General features: G+C 62.4%; 2 protein-coding genes across 2 annotated transcripts in view; one reads left to right on the top strand and one right to left on the bottom strand.

Moving 5' to 3' along the window:
- The window catches only part of CLPB (ClpB family mitochondrial disaggregase), a 95,168-nt gene extending 84,794 nt beyond the window's left edge, over nucleotides 1–10,374 (bottom strand). The window contains exons 1-3 of the mRNA XM_062586826.1: nucleotides 10,331–10,374; nucleotides 6,455–6,654; nucleotides 2,658–2,709 (exon numbers count right to left, since the gene is read on the bottom strand). Coding sequence (XP_062442810.1) covers nucleotides 2,658–2,709; nucleotides 6,455–6,654; nucleotides 10,331–10,374 — 296 coding nt within the window. The remainder of the gene's footprint in view (nucleotides 1–2,657; nucleotides 2,710–6,454; nucleotides 6,655–10,330) is intronic.
- Nucleotides 10,314–15,210, top strand: STARD10 (StAR related lipid transfer domain containing 10). Its single transcript, XM_062567499.1, has 6 exons — nucleotides 10,314–10,534; nucleotides 13,041–13,188; nucleotides 13,315–13,418; nucleotides 13,550–13,667; nucleotides 13,893–13,945; nucleotides 14,703–15,210. Exons 1-6 carry the CDS (start codon nucleotides 10,373–10,375, stop codon nucleotides 14,928–14,930), a joined length of 813 nt encoding a protein of 270 aa, XP_062423483.1. The 5' UTR covers nucleotides 10,314–10,372; the 3' UTR covers nucleotides 14,931–15,210.
- The last annotated feature ends 316 nt before the right edge of the window (nucleotides 15,211–15,526 follow it).

The raw sequence follows: 15,526 nt of genomic DNA, 5'->3' as shown, positions 1-15,526 counted from the left end.
ACGAAGAGAATCACTTTCTTCCAACAAAGAACTCTTTCAAGATAATACACAGTTATCCTTAAAGCTCTTCAATTCTCTGCTTTATAGCACCGCCTCTGCTCCAACCTGCCTTAGAGTCTATACCTACCCTGGTTTCCCCCTACAGTTGAGCAAAACAATGACCTAGCTCATGGTTTCAAAAACTACATCTTTGTACCTCACACCATTCTCTCTCACACATCCATTTTCTACACTTCAGACCAAGCACCTAAAATACAGTCCTGCTTCCCAACCAGGTCCCTTCAGATTCCTTTTCCTCTTACTGGTAGTTGCAGTTACACTGCTTGATTGCATAAAGGGCCATGACAAGCAGTTGGCTGAACAAGGCACTTGAAAAAGGCCAGCTTCCCAATTCACACAGCCCGGAAAAACAAGTTCTTAACAGCAGATGAAGAGAGTGTGTACCAGAGAACATGATCTGGAGAATTGTAAACATCTGACTGTTTTTTCTAATAGTCTTTGAGCTGAAAAAAATTGAGAAATGAACATCATCAGTAAGTGTTCCGTAACTCAAGCAACAACATGTCTCTGCTCAGCTTTACTGGCACTGCCTAATGAGACAGGGCGCGGAATAGCAGAGAACATGTGTCTTGAATCGCACCGTGAAGTCTGAACAAGACAACCTGCGAGGTCAGCTCTACCACACCACCGGGTTTTCAGTGCCTTTAAGTTGTTATACCAAGACAAGAGGTGATTGGAGAGATTAAGGTTTAAATGAGTCTAAAGTTATACTAGAAAACTCTATCATGCCTGCTTTCTGTTTCCTAACTCACCACCAGCAAGCTGTCTGGACTAGCCTGAGCTCTCCTGCTGGGGGAAGAGCATGCAGGGGGACAGCTGACAGAGCCGTCCAGGGACATATGCAGCACTGCAATGAACTGGGCGTTTGTGCGGGTGGCACTGCCCTCTCCTGGGTACAGCCCACACTGCTCAGCTGAGTGTCACAGTCCTATCCTGCTAATACCGAGTTTGGGTTTCTCTCTCCTCAGGTGGCAAGAGCAAGAGCTGCAACTGTTTGTGCCTCTGCTATAACTTCCCAGCACATGCCAGCAACTGGGGAGTTTCTGAGCTGCTGCAGTTTGTTGCAAAGCATGGGCTGAGGCTGCCTGGACCAGGGAAGGAGTCAGTCAGTACTTTGCATGGCCCCATGTCTCATGCCTGACAGTGAAGGTCTGTAGAGGCACATGTAGGCTGGGAGCTTCAAACAGAGGGGAAGCTGCAGGGTGTAGGCAGACACCCAGACAGCAGGTAGTGGAAGTGGGACTGGGAAGGAAAAAGCGTAGATGCAAAAGCAGAGGCAATAAGCATGCAGCACAGCTGGACTATGTACAGCTGCCAGCCCTGCCATTAACAGAGGGAGCACAGAGCATCCCTGTTACTGTTGTCCCTGACCAGGCTCACAAATCACCCAGACATTGCTAAGCAGCAACTTCCTGCAATTACAAGCAGCAGAACACATGTGCCAATTAGCTGCACACCAATATCCTCTTTGGCCCTTGATCTAGGCCAGATCTCAGCCCCAGGGTGCAACAGAGCCAGGCTGCTTCCTCTGACATCCCGGAGAATGGAAGGAGCATCCTCTGGCTGCAGGCCAGGAGGGCTCTCCTCCTCTGCTGCAGGAGCTCGCTCAAACAGTGGCTCATAGCACAGGGCTCCCTGGATGCCTGCACTGGGTGGGAGAGGCTAGCGAGAAACATGAAACATCAGGTGTGGTGAATACAGAAGAGCAGCAATGCCCACTCCCATCCTATGCAAGCTATCAAAAATGTTTATTCTGTACCAGTTCAGGGCAGCCACCTGGGCAGCGGAACACCTCAATACCAGAGGGTTACTCAGAGAGACCAGGGAATGGCCAAAGAAGTTCAGCTGGTTCTCAGATGTTTCTGTTTCCCCTGTGTTTTGATGACACTTGTTTCCCCCACACATAAACTGGTTTTAGTGAAGAGACATTCTCTGAACCCTGCCTCTCACAGGAGCTTTAGTAAAATGCTCCTGGTCCGCTGCTGGGGAAAGAAAACCCAGCAGGCCGCGGGGTGCAAACTGCTGCTCTCCAGTATCAGCTGACTGCTGGGCACACAATGAGATCCTTTCCAGGCACTGCTGGGCAGACCTAGAGCAGACTGCTCCAAATCAAGTCCCTGGCACTCACTGCAGATGAGGTCAGCGCTGCCCTGCCAGCAGATGTATTTTGCTAACGCAGTTCTGATGCTCATAAAGCATCCTGGGCGCTACCTGTGCCAAGAGAGATCTCTCTGCAGAGCTACAGCTACAGGAGGATTCAGTGGGCAGAAGACAAGCACACCTCCCAGAGACTGGTCTCACACCGGACCCAAGAAATACACTTGCTCACACCCCAGAGAATTTAAAACTGCTAAACAGCTCCCGAGTGATGCCCCAGCACAACCCCAAATCAGGCAGCCAAAAGAGCAGGCGTGGGGGCAGTTAGCCCCAGCGCCCTCTCCCAAGAGCTGTACCAAATGCCTACCCAAACAAGACCCGGTGCAGAGTCACCGCAGGTACCAGGGATGCACCCCTGCCTTCCCCATGTGCCAGGAGCTTTCCTGCCTTTCTACCCATCGGCAGCAGCGTTCGCTCTCACATCTCTAAAGGCCACTTACCTGTCGACTTCAGAAACATTGTTGATCCTTGCAGCTTCCAGCAGAGCATCTTCTGAAAACAGACACAGGTGAGAAAGCAAGTCAGTAGCCAAACATACATACATGCCTAACAACCCAGAGAGGGGGCAGGCCGCTGCTGCAGGGAGGCAGGTGCCTGTGCTTCATGCTTTTACCAAACAGCACAGGTTAGGAAGATCTATTTCTGAAACTGAGTTACTTCAAAGTTACTCGCTTGCCAACCTTCTACAGCCTTCCTGGAAGCCCTAGTGTCAGGCTCTGGGGGAGACAGGGTTGAAGAGCAGCTCTCTAATGTGGACATGTGGCACAGGAATGGAGTCAAGAGTACACAGATGGGAACCTCTGAGCAAGCCGAATCCCTACACAGCTCCTTTTCTTGGTGCTCCCAGTTCAAACACATATGTTCAACCAGCAGAAAGAGCAGCTCCCTGCATGCTACGCGTCAGAGTCCCCCGGGCAGCAGCTCAGATCATCCGTATCTGCAGGAAGTTAACTGCAGTCCTGACTACAGGCATGCCAGCACAGCCCACCTGGCTTCAGAAGGTGCCACTGGACTAGTCTAGCAAACAACTAAGACTGGAGTGGAGGGGAAAGGATCCTGCTGTAGCTCTGGGTCTTTCAACAAGCCAGCAGTGGCCTCCTGCTTCTGCAGGGCTGCAGCAAGGAAGCAGCTGCCTCACAACTGGAGAAGCAAAGATTTCCCCCGTGTTTGTAAAGCAAACCCTGCACACTGAGTACAGCAGGCATGACAGGGCACTGTCACCCAGGGCAGCCACAGCTTCAACCAGTGGTTTCCAAAGGCAGAACAAGCCCAGCAAGTGCTTTATGGAAGGCCAAGAATGACATCTCCTGGCTAAAAAGGGTAAGGGCAGCAGCCCAGTTCGCACTCTGCAGCTACTACCACAAAACAAGACAAAGTCACCCCTGCAAAAGGAAGATTTCCAGCAGTCACCTCAAGACAGGGGTTCTTTGTCACAAGCACACCGCGTGCAGCCCAGCAGCGTGGGCGGACACCGTGTGTGACAGTGGTGCTGCGGCTGCTGCATCTCCGAGCGCAGAGCTGCTGGAGCAGGACCACCCCATTTCCCATGGCGCCTGGGCACGCTAACACGCAACCAGAGCTGAATGGGGCGCAACGATCACTGCTTAACATAACGAGCTAGCTGTTTGCTTTCCAGCTGCTGAGGTTCCAGCAACAGTGCGAATCTCAACATTTGCTCTGGTGCCTCAGAACGAGCAAGCAACAGCTGTCAGCACACTGCAGATAACTCTTTGGGCTGATAAATGTCACAGTGTCAAACCAAGAGTTTTCCAGCACAAATCGATCCTGATCTTATTAGGAAGACAGAGATCAGTGGGCACCCCAGATTTATCTCGGCAGCGCGCTGTCAAAGACAACTCGCCAGGCTGCCTGTGTCAGAGTGGAGCAGTACATTCACGTGTCCGTCCAGGGAGACGACGGCTGCTGGCTGGCTCGAGCACCCACAGCAGAGGACCTGCAGTCATACAGGCCACAGCACGGGCCACACAGTTCTGCCTGACACATGGGTAAACTCTGGGCAGTCAGAGCCAAACAACTTCTGATGTTTGAGTTACTGAGCATTCAGCCACTGTAACATGGACTTTAGGTCCAGTGTACGACAGAATCATGGAATGGTTGAGATTGGAAGGGACCTCTGGGATCATCTAGTCCAAACTCCCTGCTCAAGCAGGATCATCTAGAGCACGTTGCCCAGGACCATGTCCAGATGGCTGCTGAATATCTCCCAAGAATGGAGACTTCACGACCTCTTTGGGAAACCTGTTCCAGTGCTCTTTACCCTCACAGCAAAGAAATTTTGTAGCATCTCTCCAACATCTGGCCAGGAACAACATGGAGCCTCCCCAAACCTAATCTCAAAGCAAGGACAAGAGGCCCTCTAAAGAGAGCCCAGCCCAGGGAGCTCTGCAGTAAGGCTGCTGATCAGACTGCTGCTGCTTTCCCTTGGACACCCATGACAAAGCTGCCTGGCCTGGCCACAGGGAGGCTCTCCAGGCCAGAAGAGCACCACAGGGCCACGCACACACTGCTCTTCAGCAGCGACAAGCAGCCAGCACTTATACCTCACCGTCCCATCCGGTCCAACCTGCTTCCCTGCACCTCTCCCCCACTTTCCTGGTTGCTGGGCTTTGAGCACTCATGGCTCCGTCATCTATCCTGCCATCACAGCCACGTAACAACTGCCCGAGTGGGCTGCGTGCTAGAGTAAGTCCATGAACTGTCTCCTACAACAAAAGCAGGCCTTGGTCTCACACAACTTTCCTAAGTAGATGCACTAATTACACAAGACTTCCTGTAATGACAGTGAAGCATCCTGAATAATCAACCAAACAGCCCAGCACAGCACTCCATGTGCATTACTCACAGAGAAACCAACCTCTGACATGTCTGAAACCACCGTGTGAGTAAGTGAAGAGTTTCAAGCCGAAGTCATAGCCCTTCCTTTCCCAGGCCTGTGCTCACACCAGCTGAAGTCACTGTCACCAGCCCCTAACCAGAGAGCTGCGAGCACCAGCTCACAGAGAACGGAAGCTCCACCTCCTGCACACACCATCTCGTCCTCCAAAGTGCAGAGTGATCCTGGATCCTGACCTGCACCCAGCAAAGGACTAGGGGCTTACACACCCCCAGTGAGGAAGCGCGCCTGGAATAGAGCAGAGCAGCTGGTGGGTCTAGGCTCCAACACCACCTTGTCCAGTAACACCAAGGAGGCCACTCAGGTTTTTTGGACTGCAGCAGAAAAGCAACGGTAATAAAAAAAGCTTTCCTGGCTGGGGTGGAGAGGCCAAGTCCATGATTGCATCCTGAGTACTTCAAAATATAAAAAGCTACAGGAGTGCTGACTATGAGACTTGCGGTGGCCCAAACCCACAGTTACACATCAGACTGAAGGCACGCAGCTCGCCCCAACAAATCACCAGGTCTGTCCTGTACGCTTCAACTCAGACGCACACGTCAGCCTTTCAAGGACACTAATGCTATGGAAACAAGAGCTGGTGGCCACCCACCAAGTGCTGCTTCCCACTGGAAGGCAGGAACCACTGGTGGCTGCAGGAACCACTCGATCATAAAAGCCTGGGCTTATCAGAGTAGTAATTTAATCCTTTCTCAACTCCCAAACCTCTGTATCTGCCTGAAATGCCTGAATCAGCCTAGGTTCAAAGCAGAGAACCTAGGACCACAGAAAGCTGGTTCTGGCCCTGTGACGAAAGGGCATCCTGACATTTGATACCACCAGCGCTCTCCTGACAGCTTTCCTCCCCAAAAGCGACTTGGAGGCAGATCTTCTCCCAGTGCACACGGTAAAACAATCCCTAGAGAGACACCAAAGAACGACACACTCAGCAGCGGGACGGGTACGCACGAAGTGCCTGCAAATGCCCGCAGCGCCCGTGACCGGTCCTGCTGAGAGCGCTCTGCGGTGCTTTGAGAGACCAGCGCCCAGGCTTGCGGTCGAGGGCAGAGAAGGCGGCAGCAGCTACTCTACCTCGACGCCAAGCGTCGGCATCGTTACCCTCACGCCGCAGAAGCGAGCCGGGATCATCCCCCCCACCGCGGGCTTGGGAACCCACCGCTGGGCGAGGGGTGGAGAACAGCCGGGCGCCCGGCGGGCACGGTCATGCCCACGCCGCCGGCACGGGGCAGGCTGCCCCGGCGAGGGGGTCCCGTCCCGCGTCCCGCTCCCCGGCGCCCTCCCGCCCCGCAGCCTGGCCAGCGCGGCGAGGACGGCCATAGTCACCCTTGGACACGCGGTCCCTGGCGGAGCAGTAGGCCAGCGCGGCGGCGGCGGCGACGACGGCGGGCAGCGCAGCTCGCCGCGGCCAGCTCCCACCTCGGCTCCGGCGCCCGCCGGCCTCTCCTCCGCCGCCGCCGCTCCGCTCCGCGCCCGCGGGGGCTCCTCCGGGCAGCCAGGCCGCGGCGGCGGCGGGCGGCCCGGGGCTGCGGCGCCCCAGCAGGCCGCGGAGCCCCCGCGGCAGCAGCGCCGCCGCCGCGGGGACCCCCGCGAGCCCCGGCGCCGCCGCCGCGCCATGGCGCCCCCTGCCGGCCGCGCCGCGCCACTGCGGCGCCGCGCACTGCGGCGGCGGCGCGGACTCGTGGCGCCCCCCGGCGGCCGCCGCCGGCACCCGCCGCGGCGCGGCCGCGGCCTCGGCCTCGGCGCTCGCGGCCGCCGGAGCCCCGCAGGCCGCCCGCCACGGCCGCGGCCGCGGCCGCGCCGCGAGGAGCCGCGCCAGCGCCGGCGGCGGGCGGGACGCCAGCGCGCCCAGCATCGCCCCCTGCCCGCCCGCTCGCCCGCGGCCTCGCCGCCTTGCCCCCCCGCCGCCGCCGCTGAGGCGGGCCGAGTCAAGATGGCGGCTGCCGGCAGCCGGCTGCGGCGCGGGCGCGGAGCGCACGGCCTGCTGGGAGCTGTGGTCCTCGGCTGTGGGCCGCGCCCCGCCGCGCGCCGCGCCGCGGACTACAGCTCCCAAGGGGCGCCGTCACAATGCCCGCCCCGCCCCGGAGCATGCCGGGAAAGCGCCGCCCCGCAGGGGGCAGCGCGGCGCCGGCGTGGAGCCCGCGGGGTCGCGGGTTCGCGCCCGGCCCCCGGCGGGTGGCGGGGCCTGGCCGGGTGCGGCGCTGCCAGGCTGGCCGGCACGTGCGCACGTGCGCACACACTCCTGTGCAAGCAGTTAGGCACGTATACGTGCAAGCACACACACACGTGCACACAAGCAGTGCATTAATGCACATGCACACAGAGGTGTGCACATGCACGTGTATGCATTCGCACTCACACGCATTCATGCACACATGGCAAATGACTACAGCCCGGCTCTGCTGAGGGGCCATCATCTCCCTGCTGCGTGCATGGTCTCCCTGCGCTATGCACCGTCTCCTTGCACTGTGCACAGTCTCCCTGCACTGTGCACAATCTCCCTGCGCTGTGCACAGTCTCCCTGCGCTGTGCACAGTCTCCCTGCTGTGTGCATGGTCTCCCTGTGCTATGCACCGTCTCCTTGCACTGTGCACAGTCTCCCTGCACTGTGCACGGTCTCCCTGCTGTGTGCATGGTCTCCCTGCGCTATGCACCGTCTCCTTGCACTGTGCACAGTCTCCCTGCACTGTGCACGGTCTCCCTGCTGCGTGCATGGTCTCCCTGCTGCGTGCATGCTCTCCCCGCTCTATAGCCTGGTCTCCTCTTGGTGCCCAGTGCCCAGCAGCTGGCTGTGGCTGCACTCTGCAGAGCTCTCGGCACCGTGGGGAGTTGACACAGGGGACACCGCGTGGGTTTACAGCAGGGACACTGTGAGGGTTTGCAGCAGGGATGCTGCTTTTAGGATTATTCGTGTGCAAAAGGGAGCCTGGCGATGCCGGGAGGCAGCAGCGCGGGGGCGGCAGCAATGCCCGCGCTCTCCCCGCCGCAGGCCGCTGAGGCCACGTCTTCATCCCTGCCTGCAACAGGAGCAACCTCACAAGCCTGCGAGCTTCCAATGGTAAATCACTGCCTTTGCCAAGAAAAGCTGCTTGCTCGGACGGAAGATGCTCCTCCCTGCGTGCTAAAATAAGGAAAATGCAAAAACTGCTGATTTTAGGGATGAGGTGCAGGACAAGCTGCACGGGGGATTTCATTGGCCTGAAGAATGGGAGGCGTCAAAGACAAAAAGAGATAATGGTGTTGAATTTCTGTGCTGCCTGGCAGTGCTTTTTTTGCAGTCCTCGGATATTTGGCATCTGGAAGCAGTGCAGAAAAGGTGGGATCTGTTTGCAGCCGCCGCGTCCCGCTTCTGTTCCCCAGCGGTGTTTTAGTGCTAGCAGACTCCCCCCACCCTGGTCCGTCTCTCTCACACACACGTCTGTAAATCGAGGAGGAAACCAAACATTTCTGCCTTTCTGCGCTCCCTTTTGGTTTTGCCGGGTCGAAGGGCGCTGCATTCGCTGGAGAAAATTGATATAAAAAATTGATGTATAAAAAGGTCTCTGGCGGAGGACGCTGTGGCTGTCGGGAGCCGGGTTTCATGTTCCTGTTAACCTGCGGTCTCCCACGCCGACTGCTCCGGGTTTCTTCACTATTCCGGCAGCAGCATGTACCGCCGAAACGTCACGCGTTACCCTGACGGTGCTTTTAATACGTCCCAGAACGTTTAGTGCTTGCCGCAGCTGCAGACTGCTTAAATATGTTAAATTTATGTTTCCTGCCGACCGGCGCGTCGGGGGCCGATCCGGGCCCCGGGGGTATTGGAGGCTCCGCTGCCGCCGGCAGCTGCAAACCCTGTTCCCACCCGCCGGCTTCTTCCCGGCTCGGGAGACCTCGGGATTCAAGGCGTGTGCAAGCAGCGGTGCGCACGCCGGCGCCCCAACGTGCACCGTGTCTGCACAGGCAAGCACGGTGCAGGTGTGCGCCTGGGTGTGCGCCCGGGTGTGTGCTGGGTGGTGTGCAGGTATAAGGGGTGCACACACGTTGTGTCCCTTGACTTCAGCAAGGCTTTCGACACTGTCTCCCATAACATCCTCCTAGAGAAGCTCAGGAGGTGTGGGTTAGATGAGTGGACAGTGAGGTGGATTGAGAACTGGCTGAAAGGCAGAGCTCAGAGCGTCGTCATCAGTGGCGTGGAGTCCAGTTGGAGGCCTGTGGCTAGTGGCGTCCCTCAGGGCTCAGTGCTGGGTCCCATCCTGTTCAACTTTTTCATCAACAACCTGGATGAGGGGACAGAGTGCCTCCTCAGCAAGTTTGCCAATGATCCCAAGCTGGGAGGATTTTGTGGCTGACACACCGGGGGGCTGTGCTGCCATTCAGAGAGACCTGGACAGGCTGGAGAGCTGGGCGGAGAGGAACCTCCTGAGGTTCAACAAGGGCAAGTGCAGGGTCCTGCACCTAGGGAGAAATAACCCCAGGCACCAGTACAAGGTTGGGGCTGACCTTGTGGAGAGCAGCTCTGCAGAGAAGGACCTGGGAGTGCTGGTGGATGACAAGGTGACCATGCAATGTGCCCTTGTGGCCAAGAAGGCCAATGGTCTCCTGGGGTGCATTGGGAAGGGTGTTGCCAGCAGGTCGAGGGAGGTGATCCTGCCCCTCTCCTCAGCCCTGGGGAGGCCTCATCTCGACTACTGCATCCAGTTCTGGGCTCCCCAGTCCAAGAGAGACATGGAGCTACTGGAGAGAGTCCAGCATAGGGCTATGAAGATGCTCAGAGGGCTGGAGCACCTGCCCTGTGAGGAACGGCTGCGAGAGCTGGGCCTGTTCAGCCTGGGGAAGAGCAGACTGAGGGGGGATCTGGTCAATGTGTACAAGTACCTGAAGGGAGGGTGTCAAGGGGACGGGGACAGACTCTTTCCAGTTGTCCCGTGTGACAGGACAAGAGGCAACGGGCACAAACTGAAGCACAGCAAGTTCCACCTGAAGCTCCACGCCGTGCGCGTGCACACGTGTGTGTGCGTGTCTGCGCACCCGTGTGCACACGCACAGGTGAGCGAGTGCGGGCACCCCGCCCGCTCCCTCGTGGCCCCGCCCCCCCGCAGGCCCCGCCCCCCGCAGGCCCCGCCCCCGCAGGCCCCGCCCCGGCGCAGCGCGCAGCCGAGCGCAGCGCGCAGAGCCCGGCGCGGCGCAGCGCAGCGCAGCGCAGCCCGGCGCGCAGCGGGCATGTCGCCGCCGCCGTAGGGCAGCGGCTGCGGCGCCGGGGCCATGTCGGCCCGCGACAGCGTGCAGATCCCCGACGACCGCGACTTCCGCGACTTCCGCGCCGAGTGCGAGTCGGAGGCGGGCTGGAGCCTCACGTACAGCAAGGCGGGGGTGGCCGTGTGGGTGCAGCTGCTCGAGGCGGAGCGCTCGCTGCACAAGATCAAGGTGAGCGGCGCCGCCGGCCCGTGCCGCCCCCCGGCCCGGCCCGGCCCGGCCCGGCCGCGGGCCCCGCGCCCCCGCCGCCCCCCGCCGCCGCCGCGCCCGGCCCGGAGCCGGAGCCGCCCCCCGCCGGCCCGGCCCGCGCCGCTCTCGCCCCGGCTCCTCCGAGAGGCTCCGCTCCGTGCTGTCTGCTGTTTTCTCCAGCTCGTTTCCCCTTTCTTTCCTTCTTTCCTTCTTTCCTTCTTTCCTTCTCGCTGCTGCGGCGCCCGAGCGCCCGGCCCCTCTGCCGCGGGCCCCTCGCCGCCGGGAATGCGGCTCCCGTCCAACCTGTTCCCGGGGTCTGGGGACGCGGCGAGTCCGCGCCGCCGGGGCCCCGCGCGGGCGCGGGCGCGGGCCCGTCGCCCCGGCTCCGCTACCTGCCCGGCTGCAGGGCGCCGGGGCGCAGCCGGGGCCGCCGCGGCCCTGCCGCTCCGGAGCCGGGCGCGCAGCCCCCTCGCAAGCGTCGCGAAAGCGGCAGCCCGGTGCCCTCCGCCTCTCCTTGGCCGGGCTTCCTCCTCCTCCTCCTCCTCCTCCTCCTCCTCCGGCTGCTCGCCCGGCACACACCAGAGTCAATATTGACCCAGGGCTGGGAGCGCCCGGGCAGCGCTCCCACCCGCCTGGCAGCTCCGCGCCCTGCTCCGGCGCGGCCCCGGCGGCAGCTCCGCGCCCTGGCCCCGGGGCAGGAGGCCGGCGGCCGCGCCGACAGGCGCCCCGGGTGCGCGCGCTTCCCGGCGGCAGGAAGGGCCGCCGGAGGGGGCCCGGGCGGGAGGACGGCGGCTTTTCCCTTCTCCCTCTCCTTTCCTCTCCATGGATGCTTTCGCTGCCATGGTTACCGAGCGCTCCTCCGGCGGGAGCAGCGCCGGCCCGGGCGCCCCGGCGGCGCGGGGCCGCGGCGCGGAGCCTCGCGCCTTGCCGCCGCGGGTCTCCGGCAGCCTCCTGCTGGCTCCTTGCCGCGTTTTCCGCCAGCCTGGCAGAGCTGTTTTCCCTGAGCACCTAGATACGGCTCCGGGTTACGTAAAGCCGTGCGGCTGCAAAGGCGGCTGCTCCAGCGCCGGCCGCCGCACGGCAAGGAGCACGGAGGAGGCGAGGTCTCCGCGGCCCGGGAAGCGGGCGTGCGCCCGGCGCCCTGGCGAGGGGAGAGCCCGCACCCGGGCACCCGTCCTTCCCGGCCAGTGGACATCACCCGCCAGCACCGTGGGGCTGCTCCGTGCCCGGCGCTCGGAGCTGCCTCCTGCCGCCCTGCGCCCGCCGTGGGAGCCGCTGGGCGCTGTCTTGCCCTCCTCAGAGCCGGTGGGGATGGAAATCCGGGGAGGGAGTTGCAGTGAGGGGGCTCCCTGGTGGGTGCAGCACTGCAGGGCAGTCTGCTTCCAAGGCAGCCAGGCTGCCCCGGGCTGCCCAGCACTCCGGGACCCAGCCCGCGGAGCTGCGCAGTGCCCCGTCCGTGCAGTGCTCCAGCTGTGCAAGCTCCCACCAGTGTAATGTCCCATCCACGCAGTGCTCCATGCATGCAAGGTCCCACCAGTGCGATGTCCCATCTGTGCAGTGCCCTGTCCATGCAGTGCTCCATCCATGCGATGTCCCACCAGTGTAATGTCCCATCTGTGCAGTGCTCCATGCATGCAAGGTCCCACCAGTGCGATGTCCCATCTGTGCAGTGCCATGTCCGTGCAGCGCTCCATCCCGGCAAGGTCCCACCAGTGCGATGTCCCATCTGTGCAGTGCTCCATCCCTGCAATGTCCCACCAATGTAATGTCCCATCCATGCAGTGCTCCATGCATGCAAGGTCCCACCAGTGCGATGTCCCATCTTTGCAGTGCCCTGTCCGTGCAGTGCTCCATCCATGCGATGTCCCACCAATGTAATGTCCCATCCATGCAGTGCTCCATCCCTGCAAGGTCCCACCAGTGTAATGTCCCATCCACGCAGTGCTGCATGCATGCAAGGTCCCACCAGTGTGATGTCCCATCTGTGCAGTGCCATGTCTGTGCAGCGCTCCATCCCTGCAAGGTCCCACCAGTGTGTTGTCCTGTCCGTGCAGTGCTCCATGCATGCAAGGTCCCACCAGTGTGATGTCCCATCTGTGCAGTGCCATGTCCGTGCAGCGCTCCATCCTGGCAAGGTCCCGCCAGTGTGATGTCCCATCCGTGCAGTGCACCATCCATGTGATGTCCCACTGGTGTGATGTCCCATCTGTGCAATGACGTATCCCTGCATGACTTGTCCAAGCGATGTCCTGATGGTGCGATGTTCCATCCACGCAGCACCTTCTCTGTGCGATGCTGGGCTGGTGTGATGCCTGGTCTGTGTGATGCCCCATCTGTGCAGTGGCCATCTGTGCAATGCAGTGATGGTGGGGCCCTACTGGGCAGCTCCAGGGCTTTTCCTGGGCGCCTCGGGGTGGGGAGGGTGTGCGGGACCACCACGGGGCGGCGGAGGCCGTGGGGGCGGTTTCTCACCCGCCCGGCCCCGCAGTGCAGGATGGAGTGCAAGGACGTGCCGGCGGAGACGCTCTACGACGTGCTGCATGACATCGAGTACCGGAAAAAGTGGGACACCAACGTCATCGAGACCTTCGACATCGGGAAGCTGACGGTCAACTCGGACGTGGGCTACTACGCCTGTGAGCGGGGGCTTGGGGGGCGCCTGCAGGCACGACGCGGGGACCGGCTTGCAGGGGTGCAACGTGGGCGGGCGTCTCACGCCGTGTCACCCCCCTTCCCCTCACCGTGCACCTTGCCGTCCCCAGGGAAGTGCCCCAAGCCCCTGAAGAACCGGGACGTCATCACGCTGCGCTCCTGGCTGCCCATGGGCTCCGACTACATCATCATGAACTACTCCGTGAAGCACCCGGTGAGCGGCGAGCGTGCGGGGGCGGCGGGCGCGCGGCACGGCCTGGGGCGGCGCGAGCCTGGCGGGGGGCACGGGCGCGGGGATGGGTCGCACCGACGCTGCCCCGCGCGGTGCCCGGGGCCTCTCCGCAGAACTACCCGCCCAGGAAGGACATGGTGAGAGCGGTCTCCATCCAGACGGGCTACCTGGTGCAGGGCAGGGGCGCCAAGAGCTGCAGCATCACCTACCTGGCACAAGTGGACCCCAAAGGTAACGGGGGCCGGGCAGTGTCAGCCCGGGCGTGTGGGGTGCGCGCTGCGCCCCGGGGAGCTTTTGGAACCGGCAGAAGGTGGAATGAGCCACCGGGGAAACGCTGCTTTCGCGTTCGTCCCCGGAGCGCCCCGCGCTGCCCTCGGCTTCGGGGGCCCCGTCATTTTGCCGGTGCCCGTGGCCCCGGGAAGGTGCTGGGGGCTCACGGCGGCTCCTCTCGCGCAGGCTCCCTGCCCAAGTGGGTGGTGAACAAGTCCTCGCAGCTGCTGGCACCCAAGGTGAGTGCGGCAGCGGGCGCGGAGCGGGCACGGGGCAGGCATGGAGCGGGTGCAGAGTGGATGCAGAGGGGGCATGGAGCAGGCACGGAGTGGGCATGGAGTGGGCACAGAGCGGGTGCAGAGCAGGCACAGAGCCGGTGCGGAGCGGGCATGGAGCGGGTGTGGAGCAGGTGCAGAGTGTGGGCACAGAGCGGGCATGGAGCAGGTGCAGAGCAGGCACAGAGCAGCCACGGAGCAGGCATGGAGCAGGTGTGGAGCGGGCATGGAGCGGGTGTGGAGCAGGTGCAGAGTGGGCACAGAGCCGGTGTGGAGCAGCTGTGGAGTGTGGGTACAGAGTGGGCATGGGGCAGGTGCAGAGCGGGCACGGAGCGAGTGTGGCATGGGTGCAGAGCAGGCATGGAGTAGGCATGGAGTGGGCACGGAGTGGGTGCAGAGCGGGCATGGAGCGGGCACGGAGCGAGTGTGGCATGGATGCAGAGCGGGCATGGAGTAGGCATGGAGTGGGCACGGAGTGGGTGCAGAGCGGGCATGGAGCGGGCACGGAGCGAGTGTGGCATGGGTGCAGAGCGGGCATGGAATAGGCATGGAGTGGGCACGGAGTGGGTGCAGAGCGGGCATGGAGCGGGCACGGAGTGAGTGTGGCATGGGTGCAGAGCGGGCATGGAGCGGGCACGGAGCGGGTGTGGAGCAGACACGGAGCGGGCGCGGGGCGGTCGTAGAGCGGGCGCGGAGCGGGCGCTGACGCCGGCCGCCGCAGGCGATGAAGCGGATGTACAAGGCCTGCCTGAAGTACCCGGCGTGGAAGCTGCAGCACAACCCGCACTTCAAGCCGTGGCTGTTCCCGGAGCAGAGCCCGCTGCCCGCCGTGGCGCTCGCCGAGCTCTCCGTCCAGCACGCCGACTCCCTGGAGAACATCGACGAGAGCGCCCTGGCCGAGGGCAGGGACGACCGCGGCGAGGCCAGCGACGACGACAGCATCAACTGAGGGCCCCCGCCGGCCCCCGCCGCCCTCGCGCGGGCCGCCCCCCGCGCGGCCCCCCGCTTCCCGCGGGAAGGGCCCCCCCGCGCCCGCGCCGCCGGGGCCTTCCTCCGACCCCCCGCGCGGAGCGGAGCCGCCTCCCCCGGGCGGGAGCCCCCGTCCCGGCGGCCGGACGCTTGCTGCGCTGGGATTAGAGGCCTTGGATCCGGATTTCAGAGCTGTTCCCGCGCCGGCGGCGCCTGTCGTGCCGGAGCGGGTTATTCAGGAATAAAAGGGATCAATGGGACGCGCGGGGCGACCTGGCCTCTCCGTGCGGCCCGAGCCTCCCCCCGGCCGGATCCGGGGCCCCGAGGCTCCGGGAGCCCCCCCGGAGCGGGAAGCAGCGGGGCCCGGCAGCAGCCCGCCACCGGCCACAGCGGCTGCGTGTCCCGAGCTGGCCGGTCTCAGCCCGGCTCTGGCTGCCAGCAGGATGCTTTGCAGCTCTGCCAGGAGGCCAGGAGCGGGCGGCCGGGAGCCGATGCTCCCGTGGGGAAAACCGGTTCCGCTGCTGCCGCCAGCTTCTCCACCCGGCACCCGCGGGGGGAGCGGGGACGGGCGCCCGC

This window comes from Rhea pennata, chromosome 1 (assembly GCF_028389875.1).
Source record: "Rhea pennata isolate bPtePen1 chromosome 1, bPtePen1.pri, whole genome shotgun sequence".
NCBI classification, from domain to species: Eukaryota; Metazoa; Chordata; class Aves; order Rheiformes; family Rheidae; genus Rhea; species Rhea pennata.
The sequence above is the reverse complement of the archived record's forward strand: the minus strand, read 5'-3'. Positions and strand labels throughout refer to the sequence as shown.